Source organism: Cetorhinus maximus, chromosome 4, assembly GCF_964194155.1.
Source record: "Cetorhinus maximus chromosome 4, sCetMax3.hap1.1, whole genome shotgun sequence".
NCBI classification, from domain to species: domain Eukaryota; kingdom Metazoa; phylum Chordata; class Chondrichthyes; order Lamniformes; family Cetorhinidae; genus Cetorhinus; species Cetorhinus maximus.
The window spans coordinates 178477037-178503028 of NC_135882.1; the positions used below are offsets into that span (position 1 = coordinate 178477037).

At 45.2% G+C, this 25992-nt stretch overlaps 1 protein-coding gene across 5 annotated transcripts in view; it reads right to left on the reverse strand.

Annotated features, from left to right (window-relative positions):
• Nucleotides 1-269: 269 nt before the first annotated feature.
• The window catches only part of fastk (Fas-activated serine/threonine kinase), a 59357-nt gene continuing 33634 nt past the window's right edge, over nt 270-25992 (reverse strand). Inside the window, exons 7-12 of one of the 5 annotated variants that reach the window (XM_078541217.1) lie at nt 11017-11740; nt 7066-7180; nt 2068-3415; nt 1458-1643; nt 1365-1426; nt 270-1131 (exon numbers count right to left, since the gene is read on the reverse strand). In XM_078541217.1, the coding sequence (XP_078397343.1) occupies nt 3329-3415; nt 7066-7180; nt 11017-11740 (926 nt within the window). In that variant the 3' untranslated portion in view covers nt 270-1131; nt 1365-1426; nt 1458-1643; nt 2068-3328. Of the gene's footprint in view, nt 1132-1218; nt 1250-1333; nt 1644-2067; nt 3416-7065; nt 7181-11016; nt 11741-25992 lie in introns of all 5 variants that reach the window. The other 4 variants (XM_078541214.1, XM_078541218.1, XM_078541216.1 and 1 more) reach the window with 4 other exon arrangements.

Here is a 25992-nt window from a genome sequence, read left to right on the forward strand (position 1 = left end):
CCTGCCACTCCCACCTGGTCTGGACCACATGGATCTCCAGTCCCTCTGTTGTTCATGCCCCCAGGGGAAGTGGGGATGGGAAATAAGCTCTGCCTGGCCTGTGTCACAGAGCAAAGGGTGGGAAGAGAATCTGAAGGCATCCACAGTTTGACTTGGGTACAACAGGTCTTTACAAAGCCAGTGAGAGCCGGACAATGTCCTAATTTCCAGCACTTCCAAAACTCAACTAATGTTCAGTATCTCAAATGATTTCACAAGACAAGGCAGTCTGAGGATCTCGTTTGTGTTTATTCCGGGTCTTTTATAATCCCAACAGGTCACACTGGATCGTTCCTTAGTTGTGGTTGATACAAACAACTTAAAACTAGAAAGAGGTCAGCCCACCAATGTTTCCGCTTGAGATAAACACGTCAGAAACCTTAACTCTGACCTCACAACACTCCAAACACACAGCTTACATTAAAAAATATTTGACCTCAAACACACATCATATCGATACCGATGGACTTGCTTTGTAGTTACCATTTTTTTTTGTTCTATTCACATTTCATTCACTTTTTAAACCCACCCCAAATCCACAACCAGAAGATCCTGTTAAAACCCCAAAACCCACCACCCAAAAATTCAAATTTAAAACACTGCATTTAGCTGAGCATCTTCCCCATCTCTCACCAAACTACCCCATAGACCCCATTCCCCTCGAACCCACCCACCCCCATCCCAGCTGGAATTAAAGTATACTCGCATTCAGCACACCAGTGACTACCTACATCCCACGCACTAACATACGATAACCATTTAACTACTGTAGTCCAAACTCACCCAGCAAGATTAAACCCAGATCATCGTTAGCATGGTTGGGTTTATATTTTGCGGAAGTAGCACTATGTCATGTATCAACTAACAGGAGGAAAGCAGCTCCATAGTAATTGGCTACTATGCAGAATGGAGCCAGACTTGATCATAATCCTCTACCCCTCCCACAGGGCAGTCTCCAGTCAACACCACAGCTAGTAACCCAAATTCCGCCTAACAACCACATCCGCCAATCCCCTCTCCCCTTGCAACTACCACCACCAACGTCCTCTCCCCTAGAAATCACTGCCACCAACCAGCCTTCACATAGCAATCCTCCACCAACACCCTCTCCACTAGCAACCACCTCCAACACCCTCTCCACTGGCAACCACCTCCAACACCCTCTCCACTGGCAACCACCTCCACCAACACCCTCTCCCCTAGCAACCACCTCCAACACCCTCTCCCCTAACAACCACCTCCAACACCCTCTTCCCTAGCAACCACCTCCGCCAACACCCTCTCCACTAGCAACCACCTCCAACACCCTCTCCACTAGCAACCACCTCCGCCAACACCCTCTCCACTAGCAACCACCTCTGCCAACACCCTCTCCCCTAGCAACCACCTCCACCAACACCCTCTCCACTAGCAACCACCTCCGCCAACACCCTCTCCCCTAGCAACCACCTCCACCAACACCCTCTCCACTAGCAACCACCTCCGCCAACACCCTCTCCACTAGCAACCACCTCCGCCATCATCCTCTCCCCTAGTAACCACCTCCGCCAACACCCTCTCCCCTAGCAACCACCTCCACCAACACCCTCTCCCCTAGCAACCACCTCCGCCAACACCCTCTCCCCTCGCAACTACCACCATCCTCTCCCCTAGAAATCACTTCCACCAACCAGCCTTCAACTAGCAGTCCTCCACCAACACCCTCTCCACTAGCAACCATTGCCATCAACCCCATCCTCCTGAACAATCACTTCTACCAATCCCCCTCCCCTAGCAACCACCTCCGCCAACACCCTCTTCCCCCAGCAACCATCTCCACCAATCCCCTTTTCCCAGCAACCACTTCCACCAACCTCCCCTACCCTAGCAACCACCTCCCCCAATCCCCTCTCCCCAGCAACCACCTCCACCAACGCCCTCTCCCCTAGCAACCATCTCCACCAACACCCTCTCCCCTAGCAACCACCTCCGCCAACACCCTCTCCCCGAGCAACCATCTCCGCCAACACCCTCTCCCCTAGCAATCACCTCTGCCAACACCCTCTCTCCTAGCAACCACACCACCAATCCTCTCTCCCCTAGCAACCACCTCTGCCAACACCTTCTCCCCTAGCAACCACCTCCATGCTCTGCCCTAGCAACCACCATCTCCACCAATATCCACCCTGGCCAGCACTCCCACACTGAGTAGACCAGGATATGAAAAGTGCTCCCTGATTTCAGTCCAAGTTCTCCAACAATCAAATGAAATTGACCTCATTTGTAGTTCAAGGATCTGGTGTTGGTTGAAGTGGAATAAAGGTCAGGCTCATAATAAAAAGCGAAACACAGTATTTTGTGCTCCAGGTTAATGCCTCCACAAATTGCCTGGGTGAGTGCAGCTCCAACAACACTCAAAAGGTTTGACACAGCCCAGGACAAACTAGCCTACGCCACTGGCACCCCATCCATCTCTGACCCACAGTGACAGCAGTGTGTACCATCTACAAGAAACGCTGCTGCAACTCACCACGGCTGTTTTGACAGCACCTGCCACACCTGCGACCTCTACCACCCAGAAGAACGTGGCCAGCAGATGCATCGGAAGAGCACCACCTTCAAGTTCTGTCAACGTTCTTACAACGGCTCAAAGGGTTCACACAACTGGTTCAGAAAGATCCCCTTCAGGCAGTGTGCCAATGAGAGGGTGTTGGAGTAATTCAGCACACTGCAGAATTTGGGATCTTACCCCAAGGTTTACCAACTTCTGCCTTCTCTCCTCCTCAGTCGGGGGATTGGGATTGAAGATGGGAGGCAACTCCGTGTTGGGGGCCACTTGGGACCTGATTTCCACTGTTTGAACCGTACAACATCTCTCTTGCTATTGAAAAAGGTTGCAAGGCGATGACAGGTAACAATAGGATGGAAGACAATCACAAGTCAGGAGAGGGCCAGTGAACACTCAATTTTTAAAAAAAAAACCTCTTTCATGAAACCTCCACAAATTCTCAACTAACAAAAACTTCACTCACACTCCGAGATTCTTTGTTTAAAAGCCTGTCATCTCCGAGGATGGTACAAAACATCTGGCAGTAGTTAGCATGTGAACACACAAAAGCAAAAAAAAAGGGAAAGATTCTTGCCCCACTCTGAAAAACAGAGGAGAAATAAAAAGATTGAGTAGCCCCAGGATTTCGATCAGTATCGGTGCTACAATCTCCAGGAGTTCGGACTGCTGAGAGGGAGGTGACATCACTTTCTCCAAAATATAAACAGGAGCAGGGTACAAAAAAAGGCTAGTCTTTCATCGTCATAACTGCACATCCAGGAGTCTTTTCCGTAAATAATGTTTAACTTCCTCGATCCCGTTTAGCTTTTCCAGCTCGTGGTAAGGCAGCTGTAGGGGAGAGCAAAGGACAAAGGAACACAGATTAGGTGGAACCATTGTGCTGTTGGCATTCAGTACATGCAAGACGATGTCTTCAGCCCAAGGGGTTTTATGACACACACACCCCCTCCCTGCACCCAGGCTAAGGTCAGCTAGCACAACACTGATTCTCGATCAGATGCCTAATGACCCCAGAGCAGGTGATGGGAGGAAATTAAAACTCTTCTTGGAATGTGGGTGATGCTTTTCAGGCAGTGGATTCACTGAATCCTTGTCTCAGATGAGTGGTCACTTCAGAGGACATTAAAAGACAACGACACAGTGAGACCAGAGTTACGTATAGGCTCAGACTGGCTGACAGTGTCAGGTTCCCTTCCCTAAAGGACATGAGTGGCCCAGTTGGGTTGCTATGACAATCCAGCAGTTTTCATGGTAATTTCTTTCCCCCAGACTGATTCAATTTCACAATGCCCTAGCGGGATTTGAACTCTCAACCCCTGGCTTTGTCGTCCAGGGTCAGAACCACTGGGCTACTTTACTGCTTCTGTCGCCACGTCCTACAGAGGCAATCTTGAATTCCTGACACAAGTCGCATCATGCCAGTACTGTCGACACACCTTAAACCAACGTGACTGGACTGTACCAGGGTACGGTAGTGAACTGACGTCAGTAGGCAGGTAATGCTAGACTAACAATCCTGAGGACACGCGTTCAGATCTCACTGTGGCAGTTTGAGAATTTGAATTTATTCAAAAATGTGGAAATAAAAACTAGTATAGGTAAAACTGATCTTGAAGCTGTAGGGTTGCTGTAAAACCCAACAGGTTCAGGAAACAAACACTGCACTAAAGGAATACAACAGAGATGACGTGATTCATAGAACAATCGAACGGCGACATGGAAAAACCTTTTCATGCAATGAGTACTTAGCATGTGAAGTGCACTCTCTGCTTGGTTGGTGGATACAGGTTCAATAGTAAATTTCAAAAGGCAACTGGAAATATAATTGAAGGAGGTTAAAAACTGCAGGGAAGCAGGACTAACCCATTGCTCTTTGAAAGAGCCAGTACAGAATGGCCTCCTGTGCTGAACTGTTCATTGATCCTATTATATTATTCCAAGAATTTGCTTGAAAAGCAAAGAGAAGACGTGGTTTATCTAAAGAGCCATGTATTCTTGACGTAGTTGAAATGAAAAGCCTGTTGGACACGAGGAAAAACCTTTGGCAACTTCAGAACAACGTCTTAGATGAGTTCAGAGGTTAAATTGTTTTGTAGCACATACAGTAAAAGGGACTGAAGTTCAATCCATGTCCTGCTGGATCCTAACCAGGTTGGAATGAAGTCAGCCTGACTCAGCTGGTAGCACTCTGAACTCTGAACTATAAGCTCTTATGTTCAAAGAAGCAATATGAACATACATACATACAAACTTACGTACAAATGAATTAGGAGCAAGAGTAGGCCATTCGTACGAACGTATATACGAAATAGGAGCAGGGGTAAGTCATTCGGGTCCCCGAGCCTCCGCCATTCAATAAGATCATGGCTGATCTGTTTCTATTTCTAACTCCCCATTCCCCCGATGACCTTTGATTCTGTGCCTAATAAGAATCTATCTACCTCTGTCTTAAAAATACTCAATGACCCCGTCTCCACCATCTTCTGAGGCAGAGAGTTCCAAAGTCGCACAACCCTCAGAGAAAAAATGTCTCCTCATCTCTGTCCTAAAAGGGTGACCCCTAATTTTGGACTCATCCACAAGAGGAAACATCCTTTCCACGTCCACCTTGTCAAGGCCGTCCAGGATCTTGTATACTTAAGAACATAAGAACCAGGAGCAGGAGTAGGCAATTCAACCCCTCGAGCCTGCCCCGCCATTCAATACAATCATGGCTGATCTCATTTTGGCCTCAACTCCAATTTCCCGCCCTCTCCCCATAACCTTTCAACCCATTACCAATTAAAAATCTGTCTGTCTCCTCCTTAAATTTATTCAGCGTCCCGGCATCCACTGCACTCTGAGGTAGTGAATTCCACAGATTCACGACCCTTTGAGAAAAGTAATTCCTCCTCATCTCTGATTTAAATCTACCACCCCTTAGCCTAAAACTATGGCCTCTCGTTCTAGAATGACCCACAAGGGGAAACATCCGCTCCACGTCTACTTTGTCTATCCCTTTAGCATCTTATATACCTCAATTAGATCTCCTCTCATCCTTCTACACTCTAGCGAGTATAGGCCTAAGCTGCTCAATCTCTCCTCATAAGACAAGCCCCGCATCTCTGGAATCAATCTAGTGAACCTCCTCTGAACCACCTCCAATACAACTATATCCTTCCTCAAGTAAGGGGACCAAAACTGTGCACAGTACTCCAGGTGCGGTCTCACCAATGCCTTATACAGCTGCAACAACACTTCCCTATTTTTATACTCTATTCCTTTAGCAATAAATGCCAAAATTCCATTTGCCTTCCTTATTACCTGGTGTACCTGCATACTAGCTTTCAGCGATTCATGCATGAGGCATTATGAAGTTTCTCTCCATTTAAATAATAAGTTGCCTTTTTATTCTTCCGACCAAAATGGATAACCTCACACTTATCCACGTTAAACTCCATCTGCCAATTTTGGCCCATTCACCTAACCTGTCCATATCCATTTGTAAATTTCTTATTTCTTCATTGCAACTTACTTTCCCACCTATTTTGGTGTCATCTGCAAATTTAGCTATAGTACCTTCTATCCCTGAATCCAAGTCATTAATATCGAAGGTAATTAGTTGGGGCCCAAGGACCAAGGCACTCCACTAGTTACAGCTTGCCATCCAGAAAAAGACCCATTTATCCCGACTCCCTGCTTTCTGTTGGTTAGCCAATCCTCTATTCAAGCTAATATATTAGCCCTAACTCCGTGGGATCTTATCTTGTGTATTAAGAAGGACGTGAGAGTCCTTGAGAGGGTGCAGAGGAGATTTACCAGAATGGTTTCAGGGATGAGGGGATTTTAGCTGCAAGGTTAGGTTGGGGAAGCTGGGGTTGTTCACCTTGGAGTGAAGGAGATTGAGGGGAGATTTGATAGAGGGGGACAAGATTATGACAGGGTTAGATAAGGCTGACAAAGAAAATTTGTTCCCATTGGCCGATGGTACAAGGGATTGGGGGACATGGATTTAAAATTCTGGGAAAGATCCAGCAGGGATGTGAGCAAGAACTTACTTACGCTGCGGGTGGTAATGACCTGGAACTTGCTGTCTATGGAGTTGATGGAAACAGTAAAAATTAAAGATTTCAAAAGGAAATTGGACAGGTATTTGAGGGAAATAAACTTAAAGGGCTATGCGGAGAGATTGAGGCAGTGGGATTAGTTTGGGGATTAACACAGGTCTATGGGGTAAAAGTGAGGCAATGGGATTAATTTGGGATTGATACAGGTCTACGGGGAAAGAGTGGGGCAGTGGGATTAGTTTGGAATTGATACAGGGTTATGGGGAGAGAGCAGGGCAGTGCAATAATACAGGGCTATATGGAGAGTGGGGCAGTGAGATTAGTTTGGGATTGTTTGAGCAAAGAGCTGGCACAGACATGAGAGGCAGAATGGCCTCCTCCTGTGATTTAATCCTCTAGAGTTCAATGATTTCATGAAGTGAAGCATTGTACCTGCAGAATGGTGTATCCTAGTAGTCGCAGGTGTCGATCCCGCATCGCTCGAGACCCCACCAACACATCCGAATTGTGGCAGTAATGCCATTTGTCATTCACCGACATCACAATCCTGTGGGAGTTGGGAAGAAGGGTGTGTTACAGATGAATCTCAACAGTCAGACTGGGCAAGTAGTTCAGATCTAACACCACACTTGTGCAGGATTTACAGACCAAAGCCATCACAAGTCTCACAGCTTCTAACATTCAACACTTTGCTCAACATCTGTTGTTGGGAAAATGTTAAAGTCTATTATAAAGGATGTAATAGCAGAGCATTTAGAAATGCATAATCTAATCAAGCAGAGTTAGCATGGCCTCATGAAGGGAAATCATGCCTGACAAACTTATTAGAATTCTTTGAGGAGGTAACAAGCAGGATAGAGAAAGGGGAACCAGTAGATGTCATATATTTGGATTTCCAAAAGGTGTACGATAAGGTACCGCACATAAGGCTACTTAATAAGATAAGAGCCCATGGTGTTGGGGGTAGTATATTAGAAGGAAAGAGGATTGGCTAACTAATAGAAGACAGAGTTGGCAACCTGTAACTAGTGGAGTGCCACAGGGGTCAGTGCTGGGGCCACAATTATTTACAATATATATTAATGACTTAGATGAGGGAAGTGAATGTACTATTGCCAAGTATGCAGATGACACAAAAATTGGTGGGAAGGCAAGTGGTGAGGATGACACAACGAGTCTACAGAGGGATATAGACAGGTTACCCAGGGGACCTGGGTTCAAATCCTGCCGTGGCAGATGGTGGTATTTAAATTCAATTAAAATCTGGAATTAAAAAATCTAATGATGACCATGAAACCATTGTCGATTATTCTAAAAACCCATCTGGTTCACTAATGTCCTTTAGAGAAGGAAATCTGCCGTCCTTACCTGGTCTGTCCTACATGTAACGCCAGACCCTCAGCAATGTGGTTGACTCTTAAATGTCCTCTGAACTAGGGATGGGTAATAAATGGTGGCCTTGTCAGCGATGCCCACATCCCATGAATGAATATAAAAATGAAAGCTACAGCACAGAGGGATTTGGGGGTCCTTGTGCATGAATCCCAAAAAACTAACATACAAGTACAACAGGTAATAAGAAGGCAAATGGAACATTGGCCTTTATTTCAAAGGGAATGGAGTATAAAAATAGGGAAGTCTTGCTAAAACTATACAAGGCACCAGTTGGACCATACCGAGAATACTGTGAACAGATTCTAATAGAACAGATAAGGGAGAACCAGTGGATGTGGTTTATTTGGATTTCAAGAAGGCCTTTGATAAGGTCCCACAAATAATGGCTAGTGGGCAAAATTAAAGCACATGGGATGGGAGGAAATATTCTAGCATGGATAGAGAAGTGGTTGACAGACCGGAAACAGTGTGGGGGAATAAATGAATATTGAGTTCAACAATTTTAGATCATGAACTCACTCCTCCATCCCCACCCCCTTTCCGATCCCCCCCCTTTTTTCCAATAATTTATATAGATTTTTCTTTTCCCACTTATTTCCATTATTTTTAAATGTATTTCCATCCATTGTTTTATCTCTACCTTTTAGCCTTTTTCGATTCCTTCCCCCACCCCACCCCCACTAGGGCTATCTGTACCTTGCTTGTCCTGCTTTCTACCCTTAATTAGCACATTCCTTAGATAATATCACCACCTTCAACACCTCTTTGTCCTTTTGTCTATGACATCTTTTGGTTATCTCCACCTATCACTGGCCCTCTATCCAGCTCTACCTGTCCCCCCCACCCCCCCTTAAACCAGTTTATATTTCACCTCTTTTCTATTTTTACTTAGTTCTGTTGAAGAGTCATACGGACTCGAAACGTTAACTGTGTTCCCCTCCGCAGATGCTGCCAGACTTGCTGAGTTTTTCCAGGTATTTTTATTTTTGTTTTGGATTTCCAGCATCCAGTTTTTTGCTTTTATCTGTGGGAATAAATGGATCTTTTTCTGGGTAGCAGGCGGTGACTAGTAATGTACCGCAGGGATCAGTGCTTGGGTCCCAACTATTCACAATATATATAAATGACTTGGATGAGGAAACCAAATGCAATGTTTCCAAATTTGCTGATGACACAAAATGGGGCGAGGTTGTGAGGAGGATGCAAGGAGGCTTCAGGGCGATTTAGACAAATTGTGTGCGTGGGCAAACACATGGCAAATGCAGTATAAGTGGATAAATGTGAAGTTATACGCTCCAGTGTGAAAAACAGAAAGGCAGAGTATTATTTAAATGGTGATATATTGGGAAATGTGGATGTACAATGGGATCTGGGTGTCCTTGTACACCAGTCAATGGAAGTAAACGGGCAGGTGCAACAAGCAATTAGGAAGGTAAATGGTATGTTGGCCTTCATTGCAAGAGGATTTGAGTTCAGAAGTAGGGATGTCTTACTGCAGTTATACAGGGCCTTGGTGAGACCACACCTGGAGTATTGTGTGCAGTTTTGGTCTCCCTACCTAAGAAAGGACATACTTGCCATAGTGGGAGTGCAGTGAAGGTTCACTGGGCTGATACCAGGGAAGGTAGGACTGTCGTATGGTTCAACTGGTCCTGTATTCACTAGAGTTTAGAAGAATGAGAGGGGATCCGATAGAAACATATAAAATTCTAACAGGGCTAGACAGACTGGATGCAGGGAGGATGTTTTCTCTGGCTGGGGTGTCGCGAACCAGGGGCCACAGTCTCAGGATACAGGGCAGGCCATTTAGGACTGAGATAAGGAAAAATTTCTTCACTCAGAGGGTGGTCAACCTGTGGAATTCTCTACCACAGAAAGCTGTGGAGGCTGGGTCACTGAGTATACTCAAGAAAGAAATTGATAAATTTTTGGACATTAGGGGCATCAATGAGTATGGAGAGAAAACAGGAATATGGCATTGAGATAGAGGTTCAGCCATGATCATACTGAATGACGGAGCAGGTTCGAAGGGCCAAATGGCCTACTCCTGCTCCTACTTTTTATGTAATCTAAGGAAAGATATACTGGCATTGGAGACAGTCCAGAGAAGGCTCACACAGTTGATCCTAGGTATGGAGGGATTTTCTTATGAGGAGAGGTTGAGTAGGTTGGGCCTGTACTCATTGTTCAGAAGAATGAGAGGCAACCTTATTGAAAGATATAAGATTCTTAGGGGGCTTGACAGGGTAGATGCTGAGAGGTTGTTTCCCCTTGTGGGAGAGTCTAGGACCAGAGGGCACAATCTCAGAGTGAGGGGTCACCTATTTAAAACAGAGATTAGGAGGAATTTCTTCTCCCAGAGGGTTGTGAATCTGTGGAATTCTTTACCGCAGAGAGCTGTAGAGGCTGGGTCTTTAAGTATATTCAAGGCTGAGATAGACAGATTTTTAATCAGTGAGGGGAATCAAGGGTAAAAGCAAAACAATGTGGATGCTGGAAATCTGAAACAAAAACAGGAAATACTGGAAAAACTCTGCAGGTCTGGCAGCGTCTGTGGAGAGAAAGACAGAGTTAACGTTTCGAGTCCATATGACTTCTTCAGAGCTCTGAAGAAGTCATACGGACTCGAAACGTTAACAGGGAATCAAGGGTGATGGGGAAAAGGCAGGAAAATGGAGTTGAAGATTATCAGATCAGCCATGATCTCATTGAATGGCCAAGCAGATTTGATGGGCCGAATGGCCTACTCCTGCTCCTACGTCTTATGGTCTCACTGTTTGGATATTGAAATTGCAAGGTTGTAAAAAAAGGTTGCTCTTTGCTCCCTATAGCACACAATGTTATTCACCCTATCATTCTCTGGAGGACAGAAAACAACCACAGACAGTTGTTAAACAGTTGTTTAAACAGCTGGGCAAGGTAAGGATCAAATTCAGGCCAAGTTCATGCCTATCGAGTAACCAGCCAGGTGAATCCCCTTGTGTTTACCTGTTTACTTGCTCCGTGTCCGGATGTCTCTCTTTCTCGATCAGCGACGATCGGTTGGAGATCTGCAGAGGTGGTGGCACCGGGGTGACCATGTCCATCTGCCCAACGCTGCCCTGGGTCTCAGTGTAGTGGGGGCTGTCATAAAAACCCGGAGCAGATTGTTCAGGTCTGAAGAGATTGTGCTCTTGGTTCTGGGGGGCTGCCTCCGTTTCCTCGTCTAGGATCTTTCCGATGGGGAATTGAAAGAGGGAACTGGAGCCCATGACCGGTGAGCAGCTCGTGTTGTTGGGGACCTGGTTCAAACAGTCAGACGGACTGCTAAGCGTGGAGCTCTCCTGACTCTCCAGCGACTGCTCCTTGGTGAGGCTGGCGTAGTAGTTCGAAGGAGGATAATAAGTGTTGTACTCGATGGTTGAACTGGTCAAGATAGAGGCTGTGCTAGATCGCCCACTGCTGCCTGGGGGCTGGATGCGTGTGAGGTAATCCACATCAGCTGTGAGATCGCCATCTCTCTTCTCTTTCACTGCCACCTCTTCAAGCCCAAAGGGTGAGAATTTCTGGAAATCAGAGGTGAGGGAGGGGATGTCAGGTTGGACATGGAGGGAAGCAGAGTTCTCTGTGGGTTTTGAATTGGAGCCAGAGGGGCACAGAGGAGTGCCAGCACTGTGAATGGTCCCGTTAATATGAAGAACAGTGCCAGAACCATTTATCCACAGTAAGAAATCTGCAACAAAGCAACAAAGAACAAGTAAACATCGCTCATTCGGGTCGACACCATTATCCCCACCATGAACACTGAACTAGTGAGGTACAGAAGAGGAAGGGAATGGCACAATATATTATCGAATATCTAACTTTCAGTCCCAATACAGGTGGCCTCTCCTTTTCTACAAACATGATTCATGCTGTGTGGATCAGTGTGCTGATACATGTTAAGGGTACAGTGCATGGGGAGATGGTGATGTGGTGATAATGTCACTGGACTAGTAATTCAAAGGCCCAGGCTATTGATCTGGGGACATGTGTTCAAATCTCACCATGATGGAATTTAAATTTAATTAATAAAATCTGGAATATAAAGCTAGTCTCAATTGTTGTAAAAACCCATTTGATTCACTAATGCCCTTTAGGGAAGGAAATCTGCCGTCCTTACCTGGCCTGGCCTACATGTGACTCCAGACCCACAGCAATGTGATCGACTCTTAACTGCCCTCTGAAATGGCCAAGCAACAAATGCTGGCTTTGCCAGCGACGCCCACATCCCATGAAAGAATTTAAAAAAGAGCAGTTTTGCTTCTAGACCGAGAACCCAAGAGTCATGAGTTCAAATCTATTAAGAAAATCTTAACAATACACTTAGAAAATCAGAGTATGATCAAAGTCAATGTGGTTTTAAGAGAGAGAACTTCTGCTTGATTTCTAAAAGGCATTCGATAATGTGCCACACAAAAGATAGGGCTTGTGGAGTTGGGGGGTGAGTTATTATCATGGGTAGAGGATTGGCTAAAAGGCAGAAAGCGGAGAGTAGGGATAAATAGGGCATTTACAAGTTGGCAGGCTGCGACTAGTGTGCCAGTGCTGGGGCCTCAGCTATTCACAATCTATTTTAGTAACTCAGATGGAGGGACAGAGAATAATGTATCAAAGTTCCTTGACGATGCAAAGCTAGGTGGGTTTGTAAGCTGTGAGGAAGACACAGGGAGGCTTCAAAGAGATTGTCCCAGCCAGAAGACAGAAAGGAAAATATATATATCTACGTCAACCTAGCTACTTTATAAAATTATTTTTATTTTTAAAATGGACAAGACTTTACCCCGACTAGCCATGACTCATACCAGAGGGATTTCTAACCTTCAGAAACCAGCAGGGACCTTGTTATCTTTAAAGAGCTGCTAATGGCCTCTGTGACTGCCGACAATCAACTTCCAAAGAAATACACCAACAACCTTTCACATTTCTAAGGCAGAGCTCCAGCCAACGGAGGCGGTATGTCTGCCAAGGACAAAAGGCCCCGACTCCTCTATTAAACACCTCAAGATCCCAGACCTGGGAAAATAAATCCTTTGTCCAACACCTAGGAGAAGTGGTAGGTATGTCACATGACCTCGCCAAGCTGCTAGAACCTGTAATATTGCCATGTGGAACTGAACCATTACCATCACGCCTGGCCTTCATCTACCCTGGGTATTACTGGAACATCAGACCTCCTGTATCTGTGCTTATAAGACTCATTCATCTCTATGTGCCTTCTTCCATCATGGAAATCCTAGCTTCTGAAAGATGAATCACCTGCAACAATTTCAGCCTGCTAACCTCTGAAGGAATATGCCATTGGACTTTTGATTCTGGACTCATGGTTTCACATGAAACCATAACTCTTATTTTTATCATGGTCTTGCCCTGTACCCCTTATCCTTCTTGTATGAGTGCAAAAAGGGGCGGACGTTGCAAAACCCCTTCCTACATTTTGTGTGTCTGCAAAATAAACCAACCATCTTGTTTTACCTTATCTCAAGTTTACTGTGGGGTTATTTATAGATGATTGGATCACTCCAAACTGAAGGGTTGGGGAAAACACTTACAAACTTATAAAGGGGGGAAATCAGGAATCTAAAACACCTTTCTGTTTATGGATGGGTAATGAGAGGAGAAATCAGGGCTGTTTAAATTAATCCCCCTCCTGTTCGTAACAAGATATAAACAGGTTAACTGAGTGGACAACAAGGTGGCAGATGGAGTATAATGTGGAGAAGTGTGAGGTTATTCACTTTAGTCGTAAGAATAGAAACGCAGAATTTTTTTTATTTTTTTCAAAGGCTTAGAATTTGTAAATGTTGTTCAGAGACTTGGGTGTACTTGTAGAAGGAACACAAAAAGTTAGCATGCAGTGCAACAAGCAATGAGAAAGGCAAATGGCATATTAGTCTTTATTGCAAAGGGATTGGAGTAAAAGAATAAAGAAATCTTGCTACAATTGTATGGGACTTTGATGAGACCAAACCTGGAATATTGTGTGTAATTTTGGTCTCCATATTTAAGGAGGGATATACTTGCATTGGAGGCGGTACAGTATAGCTTGACCAGATTGGTCTGGGATAAGGGGGTTGTTCTATGATGAACTCCCTCCCTAACAGCACTGTGGGTGTACCTACACCACATGGGCTGCAGCGGTTCAAGAAGACAGCTCACCACCACCTTCTCAAGGGCAACTAGGGATGGGCAATAAAGGTTGGCCCAGCCAGCGACACCCACAGCCCGTGAATGAATAAAAAAAAAGGTTGAGTAAATTGGGCTTATATTCTCTGGAGTTTAGAATAATGAGAGGTGATCTCATTGAAACATTCAGGGTTATGAAGCGGGTTGGACAGGGTAGACACTGAGACATTGGACTGGATTTTAAACTTCCCTGCCGGCTGTTTAAAGGCGGAGACACTCAATATCCAGCATGTGGCCTTGCCACTGCCATTCACCCACCCCAACCCACCCTGTCGGAAATTTTACAGAGGATGCTAAAGGCAGCCCACCCATCCTTGGGCCTATTAATGGTCACTTAAGGGCCTCAAATCACCCCTGCTGCTATTTTACCTGCGGCAAAGGGAGGTCCATGCTAAATGGGTAGCCTGGCAGCTGTGTGGGCTGGTGTTGGGCAAGGGTACCTTCTTTGGGGACCCCTGTACCCATGTGAGGAAACCTTCCCACGCCCTAGGTCAGAGCCCCCCCAGCTTAAACCCAGCTTCCTGCCCCCTCGCCAGGGCCTGACAGTCTGACCCTGGTAAAACTCCACCCCCGCTTACCGATGATCACCACTGGGGGCTGCCTGTAGGCCCAGCAGTGACCACCGCAGCCGCCTGGCACTGCTGGGACTTCAGAGCTACCAGCCATCCAATTGACTGGCAGCTCTGTGAGGCAGGACTTTCTGTCCCTGAGGGGCAGAACTTCCATCTCCTGCCGATTAACTACCAATTAGCTGTTGAATGACAGCAGGGCAGCTGTTCTTTCTCTGGGTGGGCTCCTCACTGGGAGCTTCTGGGGGGGAGGGGGGGGGAGGGGGCAGCAATCAAGGTGCCCCAAAAAATCCAGCTCATTGCTTCCCTTGGCTGGGGAATCTAGAACAAGGGAGCGCAGTCTCAGGATAAGGGGCTGATCACTTAGGACTGAGCTGAGGAGAAATTACTTCACTCAGAGTTATGAATCTACTCCAGAGGATTGTGGACACTCAATTGTTATATACATTTAAGGCTGGGAAAGACAGATATTTGCTCTCTCAGGGAATCAAGGGATGAGAAGAGTGGGCAGGAAAGGAGTGGAAGCCCAAGATCAGCTGTGAACACATTGAATGGTGGAGGTGGCTCGATGGGCCATAGTCTGCTCCTGTTCCTAATTTTTATGTTATTAAATCCCACCCAGGTGCGAGGGTGCGGAGGAGATTTACCAGAATGGCTCCAGGGATGAGGGATTTTAGCTACGAGGTTAGGTTGGGGAGGCTGGAGTTGTTCACCTTGGAGCAAAGGAGTTTGAGGGGAGATTTGATAGAGGGGGACAAGATTATGACAGGTTTAGATAAGGTAGACAAAGAAAAGCTGTTCCCGTTGACTGATGGCACAAGGACCGGGGGGGGGACACCGATTTAAGGTTTTGGACAAGAAATGCAGAGGGAATGGGAGGAAGAACTTTTTCATGCTGCGGGTGGTAATGGGCTGGAACACGCTGCCCAGGAGGGTGGCGGAAGCAGAAACAATCAATGGATTCAAAGGAAATTGGATAGGCACTTGAAGGAAATAAAGTTGCAGAGCTACGGGGAGTGAGGGGGGCGGAAAGGGACTGACTGGATTGCTCCATAGAAGAGCTGATATGTCGGCAAATTTCAGAGAAGTGTAAAAATAATAGGGTAGTAATAGTGGGGGATTTCAACTTCCCCAACATTAACTGGGTTAGTCATAGTGTGATAGGTTTAGAGGGAGCGGAATTCTTAAAACGCATCCAGGAGAGCTTTTTAAGCCAGTACGTAGAAGGTCCTACAAGAGAGGGGGCGGTCCTGGACTTAATTTTAGGGAATGAAGCCGGGCAAGTGGTAGACGTATCAGTGGGGGAGCATTTTGCAGATACTGATCATAACTCCGTTAGATTCAAGGTTGTTATGGAAAAGGACAAGGATGGGCCAGAAATCAGAGTTCTAAATTGGGGGAAGGCCGATTTTAATAAGATCAGATATGATTTGGCCAGTGGACTGGGAGCAGCTACTTTTAGGTAAATCTGTGTCAGAGCAGTGGGACTCATTCAAGAAGGAAATAGGGAGAGTACAGGGCCAACATATTCCAGTAAAGACAAAGGGTGGGACCAACAAATCCAGGGAACCCTGGATGTCGAGGGATATACAAGATTGGATAAAGAGAAAAAGGGAGGCTTATGGCAGATACCGAGGGCTCAAAACAGCGGAAGCCCTAGAGGAGTATAGAATGTGTAGAGGGGAAACTTAAAAAAGGAAATTAGGAGAGCAAAAGGGGGGCATGAAAAAACATTGGCAGGTAAAATAAAGGAAAATTCAATGTTATTTTACGAGTACATTAAGAGTAAGAGGATAACTAGGGAAAGAGTAGGGCCTATTATGGACCATAGTGGTAATTTGTGTGTGGAGCCGGAAGACGTAGGTAGGGTTCTAAATGAATACTTTGTGTTGGTGTTCACAAGTGAGAGGGACGACATGGGTATGGAAATCAGGCAGAAGGACTGTGATATAATTAAAGAAATTAGCATAGAAAGGGAGGAGGTTCTAAGTGGTCTGGCAGGCTTAAAAGTAGATAAATCTCCAGGCCCGGATGAAATGTATCCCAGGCTGTTGAGTGAGGCAAGGGAGGAGATAGCAGGGGAGCTGGCAATAATTTTCAATACCTCCCTGGCCACAGGAGAGGTGCCAGAAGACTGGAGGACAACCAATGTGGTACCATTATTCAAGAAGGGAGGGAGGGATAAACCAGGGAACTACAGGCCAGTCAGTCTAACCTCAGTGGTGGGGAAACTATTGGAAGCGATTCTGAGGGAAAGAATTAATCTACACTTGGAGAGGCAGGGATTAATCAAGGACAGTCAGCATGGTTTTGTTAAGGGGAGGTTATGTCTGACCAATTTGATTGAATTTTTCGAAGAGGTGACCAGGTGTGTACATGAGGGCAATGCATTTGACAGAGTTTACTTGGACTTCAGCAAGGCTTTTGATAAGGTCCCGCATGGGAGACTGATAACGAAGTTAAGAGCCCATGGGATCCAAGGCAATTTGGCAAACTGGATCCAGAATTGGCTGAGTGGCAGGAAGCAGAGGGTGATGGTCGAGGGGTGTTTTTTTGACAGGATGCCTGTGTCCAGTGAAGTTCCACAGGTGTCCCTTGCTGTTTGTGGTATGCATAAACGATTTAGACTTGAATGTAGGAGGGTTGATTAGTAAGTTCGCAGATGACATGAAAATTGGTGGGGTGGTAAATAATGAGCAGGATAGCCTTAGATTACAGGAGGATATAGGCGGGCTGATCAGTGGCAAATGGAATTTAATCCGGATAAGTGTGAGGTGATGCACTTGGGCAGGACAAACAAGGCGCGGGAATACACGATGAATGGTAGGACCCTGGGGAGTACCGAAGATCAGAGGGACCTTGGTGTGCATGTCCACCGGTCCCTTAAAGTAGTGGGACAGGTAGTTAAGGTGGTTAAGAAGGCATATGGGATACTTGCCCTTATTAGCCGAGGCATAGAATATAAGAGCACGGAGGTTATGCTGGAACTGTACAAAACGCTGGTTAGGCCACTGCTAGAGTATTGCGTGCAGTTCTGGAATCCACATTATAGGAAGGATGTGATTGCACTCGAGAGAGTGCAGAGGAGATTTACCAGGATGTTGCCTGGGCTGGAGAGTTTTAGTTATGAGGAGATTGGATAGACTGGGGTTATTTTCCCTGGAGCAGAGGAGATTCAGGGGGGACATGATTGAGGTGCATAAAATTATGAGGGGCATAGATAGGGTAGACCGGAAATAACCAGGGGGCATAGATTTAAGGTAAGGGGCAGGAGGTTCAGAGGGGATGTGAGGAAGAATTTTTTCACCCAGAGGGTGGTGGGAATCTGGAACTCACTGCCTGAAAGGGTGGTAGAGGCAGATACCCTCATAACATTTAGGAAGTATTTGGATATGCAGTTGCAATGCCATGGCATAGAAGGCTATGGGCCTTGGAATGGGAAATGGGATTAGAATAGTTAGGTACTTGTTTGACCGGCACAGACTCGATGGGCCAAAGGGCCTTTTTCTATGCAGTAGACCTCTATGACCCTAGTGCCATAAATGACTCTGGCATGTTGTGAAATTGAACAAATCAGGTAATTTGTGGTCTGACACCAGGAACAATCACCATGGAAACTGTCAGCTTGACACAAAAACCCAACAAGGTCACTGATGTTCCCGAGATGCTTTTGTGGGACAACAAATGTGACTTTGCAAGTGTCACATGCATTCCAAGAACAAATTAGCAAACAAATTAGGTTCACTCTAATTCTTATTTTCCTCCTCTGTTTGCCTAAATCTTGCTGGGGGCACAGTCCAAGGTCATTGGCTTGATTTTAGATATCCAAGTACCCACATAGGAGCCTAGGCTTTGAGTGGCCTTGAACTGTTTTGACCAGGATCTTTCTCCGACAGGATTTCCGCCTGTCTCTTCTGCCCTGCTCACCTTCATTGCTTTCCATTTCTCTACCAGCTTATATTTCACCTCTCTCCTAACTATACTCAGTTCTGCCGAAGGGTCGTGAGGACTCGAAACGTCAACTGATTTCTTCTCCACCGATGCTGCCAGACCTGCTGAGTTTTTCCAGGTAATTCTGTTTTTGTTTTGGATTTCCAGCATCCGCAGTAGCTTTTAGCTTTTTGTTTTTATCTCTGTGTTTAATTGACTGCCACCTCTCTTCAAGAAATGCCCTCTCTGAAGAAGTACTGTTCTGTTCTCCGACAGGATTTCCACCTGTCTCTTCTGCCCTGCTCACCTTCATTGCTTTCCATTTCTCTACCAGCTTATATTTCACCTCTCTCCTAACTATACTCAGTTCTGCCGAAGGGTCGTGAGGACTCGAAACGTCAACTGATTTCTTCTCCACCGATGCTGCCAGACCTGCTGAGTTTTTCCAGTCACATAAGGTCACTGTCTAGTGGGAGTCACTTGATGGTGCTCCCAAACTCAACAGGCCCTCAACTTCCTTCTATGTACAACCAGAGATTAAACCAAGAATCAACACCACCGGATACCTCAGGACTGGGCCTTGTGCAGCCTTCATGCGCAAGGCCATGGAGGGAGCAGTCAACCTTTTTTCAGATGCTTCTGCTGAACTGGAGGAATGCATTGGAATTTATGCTTTCAGTCTGAGCTGGGAGTCTCTCTGTGACCACCCTCAGTCATGCCTACGGTAGGCAGGAGCAGCATAACTTTGAAGGGCAGGACAGAGCTCCCATTGGCTCACGCTGTGGACCCAGCAGACAACCAGTCAGCACTGAATGTAGCAAGGATTGACAGAGCCCTTAAAAGGGCAGCCTACACAGAGGGAGTGCTGCACTGCCAGAGGCGCCATCTTTCTGATCAGAGTTAAACTGAGGTCCTCTCTCCTCGTTCAGATGAATGTATCAGGTCCTTTTGAAATATTTGAAAAAGTGTATGAAAATTTCTCCCAGTGTCCTGGTCAATGTTTATCCCTCAAACAGTATCATCAGAACAAAGATGAATTGGTTGCTCATCTCAGTGTTATTTGTAAATTAGCTGGCATAGAAAAAGCAAGCCAAGCACTAGATTTTATTTCCAGGTGGATAGAATTGGACACTCGGGAGTTTATTCTAAACCTGTACTGAAACTTAGACCACATTTAGAGTACCCCACGTGCAGTTCCAGTCACCATATTATAAAAAGGATATCGAGGCACTGGAGAGGGTGCAGAGAAGATTTACAAGGTTGATAGAAATGTGTGGGTTTACTTATCAGGGAAAGATGAACAGGCTGGGTCTCTTTCCTCTTGAAAAAAAGTTGAATTGAGGCCTTGAAAATTACGAAAGGTTTTGGAAGAATGAAAAGAGAGAGAATCACAGAATAACAGTATTGTTACAGGAGGGGGGCATTCGGCCTGTCGTGTCTGCGCTGTCTCTCCAAATTAGCAATTCACCACCTCCCCGTAATTCTGCTCTTTCTTCCTTTTCACATAATAATCCAATTCCCTCTTGAATGCTTTGATTGAATCTCCGTCCACCATAATCTTAGGCAGCGCATTCCAAACCCTAACCACTCGCTGTGAAAATTTCTCATATTCTCATTGCTTCTTTTGTCAATTACCTTAAATCTAGTTGCTTGGAAGTACAGAATTTGAGTATTGCTGAATAAAGAGACTTGCTGTCTTGCACTCACCAGGACAGATGCAAGAATGCCAAATTTCAAGGGAACAATTATCCATACAACATGAGAAAAGAGGTGCTGATTGGTTGGTAAGTCGGCTCTGCTTGAGCGAGATGTTGCCATGACAAATGCACCAAGGAGCTACTGGCTCCCATGCTTTTGTTTATTCAAAAAAAAAATGCAATGCCTGGACATTTTCCTTTTGCCTGCAGAGAACAAGCCTCTGATAATGAACAGATGCAGCTTTGAGCAAGTTTAAGTGAGCCACATTGCGAGCCCGACTGATAATCTTCAGTTGGTTGTTAGTGTAATGCTTAGCACACTTGGGATTGTTCAGCAAGTGCTGTCCAATCACAGAATCACATCTAACGTTAGACATTATGTTCTGAATTTTGCTGTGTACGGTCAGTACTCTGCCTGTTGCAAACAGCCAAAGGTACGTGCTGTTTGATACGATCCACTAGTCATTGGGATGTACAGTCCATATACCTGGCATCGCACCAGCACTAAATTCATAGACCACATTAATCATTTGTGCAGTAGGCAGATGTCTTTTTGGCTTCTTCTTGATGGCAGCAACCTGTTAGGAGAAACCACCACTCATGTTGCCACTGCACAGTAGCAGCGTGAAACAACTAGCTTTACCTGTTGCTCAAATGTTTGAGATACTTTACCCTTCCAGGGTAATTTGGGGTAGACTGGGCGCTTTTCAGGACCGAAAGTGGCTTAGGCCCATTTGTCAATATGTACGATAAACAGCGAACAATGATCTGGTCTGAATCACAGAATTTTAATGGCACAGGAGGCGGCCTTTCGGCCCATCACGTCTACACATCAATGTCTCCAAATGAGCATTATGACCTAGTGCCATTGCCCTGCCTTTTCCCCGTACCCTTGCACATTGTTTCTATTAAATAATCATCTAATACCCTCTTGAATGCCTCGATTGAACCTGCCTCCACCACACTTCCAGGCAGCGCATTCCAGACCCAAACCACTCGTCGTGTGAAAAAGTTTTTTCTCACGTCACACTTGCTTCTTTTGCAAGCAGTAGAGGCAGGCTTCTAATTATGATCCAAAATTCATTTTACAATGGATGATCTTGTGTAAAATTACTTTTACAGGAAAGAAGAAAAACATGCAGAAATTGCCAATAAGTGTTTTGTGGCATAGCAATGTATTCCACTTAATTACTGCATCACACAGAGTACCATGCCAATAAAGGTAATTGTTTCCCTTTGAGTTTGACAGTTCCAGTGTCAAGGGAAGGCATATGTCCTACTACAGGATAAGTTATTCTGAACTAACCAGCCTCACCCCTTTAGGTCCCTTGTACAATGTACATTGTATTGATCAAGGTGAAAGACACAATCTGTTCTAAAATTAGTGAGGCCCTGAACCACGTTCCAGGAAATACAGCAGGTCACCGTATGTTCTCTCCCAAAGGGGAAATACACCATCACCACTTGGTACTCTCTCCACCAGGCCATGTCATGGACATGAGCCCACAGTTAACTGTCTTGAGGCGCCAAATGCTGCAATGCCAGGATACTCCACAGCCAGACTGTCTGACAAAATCCATTCCCACTCCTGCTATTTTCTTATCCAAATTAAACCAGAAATTGCACTTAGTGTAGCCATTATCCTTTGACGTGCCCTATTTCAGCATCAAGCTTACAGTGAACAAATGGCTCAGATTCTATTTACAAGGTTGCCAATAAAGCCAATCGTATAGCATGTGGAACTGTAGGAATCCCAACGCATAGACTGACCAGTGAAGATAGGCTTGTGATAAACAGTATAGAGAACCCATTAGCAGATTTGTCAACCAGCATGTCGAGGAAAGGGAGTTCATTACTAGGCTGCTCCATTTCAAAAGGTGAATTTGAGTACAGGATGGAGCGCATGCATTAAGGTTTGTAAGGAAAGTCTTACATTCAGCTGAGGATTCAAATATAGCAAATGCATCATCCAGGTATCAGAAATATTCATGGGGTAGGAAGTTAGGTGTCATTCCGTCAAAAACACATTTCTCGTGGAAACCGACAGAAATGTTTGGGACAGCTGGACCTAGAGGGGATCCCTTGGCAACACCATCTAGTGTCATTAAAGCTGAATTCAACAGCACAAGTTGCTAAGTTCACAAGTTCAATGAATGCAGATTCAGAACATGGTGGCACATCTAGATCGCCATGATATAGTGACACTGCACAAATGTCCATTGCTTCCTTGAGTGGCACATTAGCGAATAGGCTTACAATATTGAATGATGATGATGCGACGGATTCCCATCTAGGCCCAGCTCTTGCTAATATTTTAGTCGGTTTCCGTGAGAAACACGTTTTTGATGGAATGACCCCCAACCTCCTACCCGTCGTATATTTCTATTACGTAGACGATAACATTTGTGATCTGCAGCTGCACGTAAGCATTTCCTCGCACACATTAATGAACTCCATCATGCACTCAAATTCACCTCCGAAATGGATCAGTCTAAAGAGTTCCCTTTCCTCGACGTACCAGCTGAGAAATCTCTAATCAGTTCTCTACTACTACTGCTGCATGCCCACCTTCATTAGTCAATATACACATTGGTATTCATACAGCTCCATACACCACAAAATTGGCCTTATTGGCAATCTCATAAATAGGGCCTGAGCCACTAGCTCACCATGCAAGCTTGATGCTAAAATAGCTCACGTCAAAGCTATCCTGATCAGATCATTGCTCACTGCATAACATATAAACTCACAAATGGGCTTAAAGCCTTCACTTTCAGTTTACAAAGGGTAAGCTTTCTCAACAATTTCAGCAACAGCAGAAGTTAGCTGTTTCAAGCTGCCACAATGCAGCGGCAACACGAGTGGTGTTTTCCACTAACAGGATGCTTCCATCAAGCCAAAAAGATGTTCTGCCTATCACACAAATGAGTAATGTGGTACATGAATTTTAGTGCTGGTGTGATGCCAGGTACGTAAGCTGTATACCCCAAAGACTGGTAGATCATATCGAATAGCACATCTCTTCGGCTGTTCGCAATAGGCAGAGTATTGACTGTACTCAACCAATCCGTGCTTGCAAAACTCAGAACATAATGTCCAACATTAGAGTGATTCCGCGATTGGACAGCACTTACTGAACAATCCCCACTGTGCAAAGCACTACACTAACAGCCAATTGAAGATTTTCAGTCGGACTTGCAATGTAGTTCACTTACACTTGCTAGAAGTTACATATATTGATATGCAGGGACCTGTTCTCTGCAGGCAAAAGGAATATGTCCAGACATTGCACCTTCTTTGAATAAACAAACATGGGGGACAATAGCTCTCTGGTGCATTCACCATGGCAACATCTCGACCAATCAGAGCCGACTAGACAATGAATCTTGTAAACTGTTGTTTCCTTTGAAATTTAGTATTCTTGTGTCGTGTCCCAATGAGTGACAGATGAAAGGCTTCAATAGCATACGTCTTTTTTCAGCAATACCTTAAATCAAAAGTTTCAGCAATATCTGGTTCTTTGCTACATAAATGTAGCTGGATACTATAATGGAAAGGATCCGATTAAACTACCTTGCCCAACATCTAGTACAGCATGGGCAGAAATTTATTTACAATATATATTAATGACTTGGATGAGGGAAGTGAATGTACTATCGTCAAGTTTGCAGATGACACAGAAATAGGTGGGAAGGCAAGTGGTGAGGGTGACACAAAGAGTCTACAGAGGGATATAGACAGGTTAAGTGAGTGGGCAAAAACTTGGCAGATGGAATATAGTATGGGAAAATGTGAGGTTATGCACTTTGGCAGGAAGAATAGAGGAGCTGAATATTATTTAAATGGAGAAAGACTGCAGAAAGCTGCAGCACAGAGGGATTTGGGGGTCCTCGTGCATGAATCCCAAAAAGCTAACATACAAGTTCAGCAGGTAATAGGGAAGGCAAATGGAATGTTGGCCTTTATTTCAAAGGGAATGGAGTATAAATATAGAGAAGTCTTGCTAAAACTATACAAGGCACTAGTTAGGCCACACCTAGAATACTGAGAGACATTTTGGTCATTTTATCGAACGAAAAATATACTGGCATGGGAGGCAGTCCAGAGAAGGTTCACTATACTGATCCCAGGTAAGGAGGGATTTTCTTATGAGGAGAGGTTGAGTAGGTTGGGCCTGTACTCATTGGAGTTTAGAAGAATGAGAGGCAACCTTATTGAAAGATATAAGATTCTTAGGGGGCTTGACAGAGTAGATGCTGAGAGGTTGTTTCCCCTTGTGGGAGAGTCTAGGACCAGAGGGCATAATCTGAGAGTAAGGGGGCGTCCACTTAAGACAGAGATGAGGAGGAATTTCTTCTCTCAGAGGGTAGTCAATCTGTGGAATTCTTTACCGCATAGGGCTGTAGAGGCTGGGTCGTTAAGTATATTCAAGGATGAAATATACAGATTTTTAATCAGTAAGAGAATCAAAGGTTATGGAGAAATGGCAGGAAAGTGGAGTTGAAGATTATCAGATCAGCCATGATCTCATTGAATGGCAGAGCAGACTCGATGGGCCAAATGGCCTGCTTCTGTTCCTACATCTTATGGTCTTAAATTTCCTTCAACTAAATGTTGGGAAGACTGAACGGCAGTCGAGTTCGGACATAAGGGCGTGGATGAGTATTTCAGCAGCAGATAAGCAGAGACAGGAGCAGTCTCAGGCGATGTTACAGAGGGAGAATTAGGAAATCTCGTGATAGCACGAATGTATGGTCAGAAGCCAGCGTATTTGTAGTGAGTCACCTATCTAAATTCCTTTTCTGTGTCACCTTAAAGAAAAATCCAAAAACAGTCAGAAAGTCATCAGTAATAGGCAGAGAAACCAGGATACAGGCTGGAAAAACATCCATTTCTCTAGCACCTTTCACAACCTCACTACAGCCCAATGTGTTTCAGAGACAATAAAGCATTTTTGAAATGCAATCACAGCTATAATGTAGGGAAGTATGACAGGTAATTTTCTCACAGCAAGCTCCCACAAACAGTAATGTAAAAATGACCAGATTATATATATTTTAAATGGTGTTGCTTGAGAGATGCACTTTGGTCATGCCAACTCTTCTGGTCTGCATCAAATAGTGCCACAGGAACCATGTCCACCAAAGAGTGAAGACGGAGAATTAGCTAATGTCTTATCTGAAGGATGGCAGCTCTGATAGTGCAGGAGACTCTCAGCACTGGCCCTCCAACAGTGCAGCACTTGCTCAGTACTAGCCCTCCAACAGTGTGGCACTCCCTCAGTACTGACCCTCCGACAGTGCAGCGTTCGCTCAGTACTGAACCACTGACAGCGGGTCTGAATAGTACTGAAGTACTGTGCTCCAGAATTTGCCGCGCCCTTAGCCAAGCTGTTCCAGTACAGCTACAACACTGGCATCTACCCGGCTATATGAAAAATTGCCCAGTTATGTCCTGTACACAAAAAGCAGGACAAATCCAACCCGGCCAATTACCGCCCATCAGTCTACTCTCGATCATCAGTAAAGTAATGGAAGGTGTCATCAACAGTGCTATCAAATGGC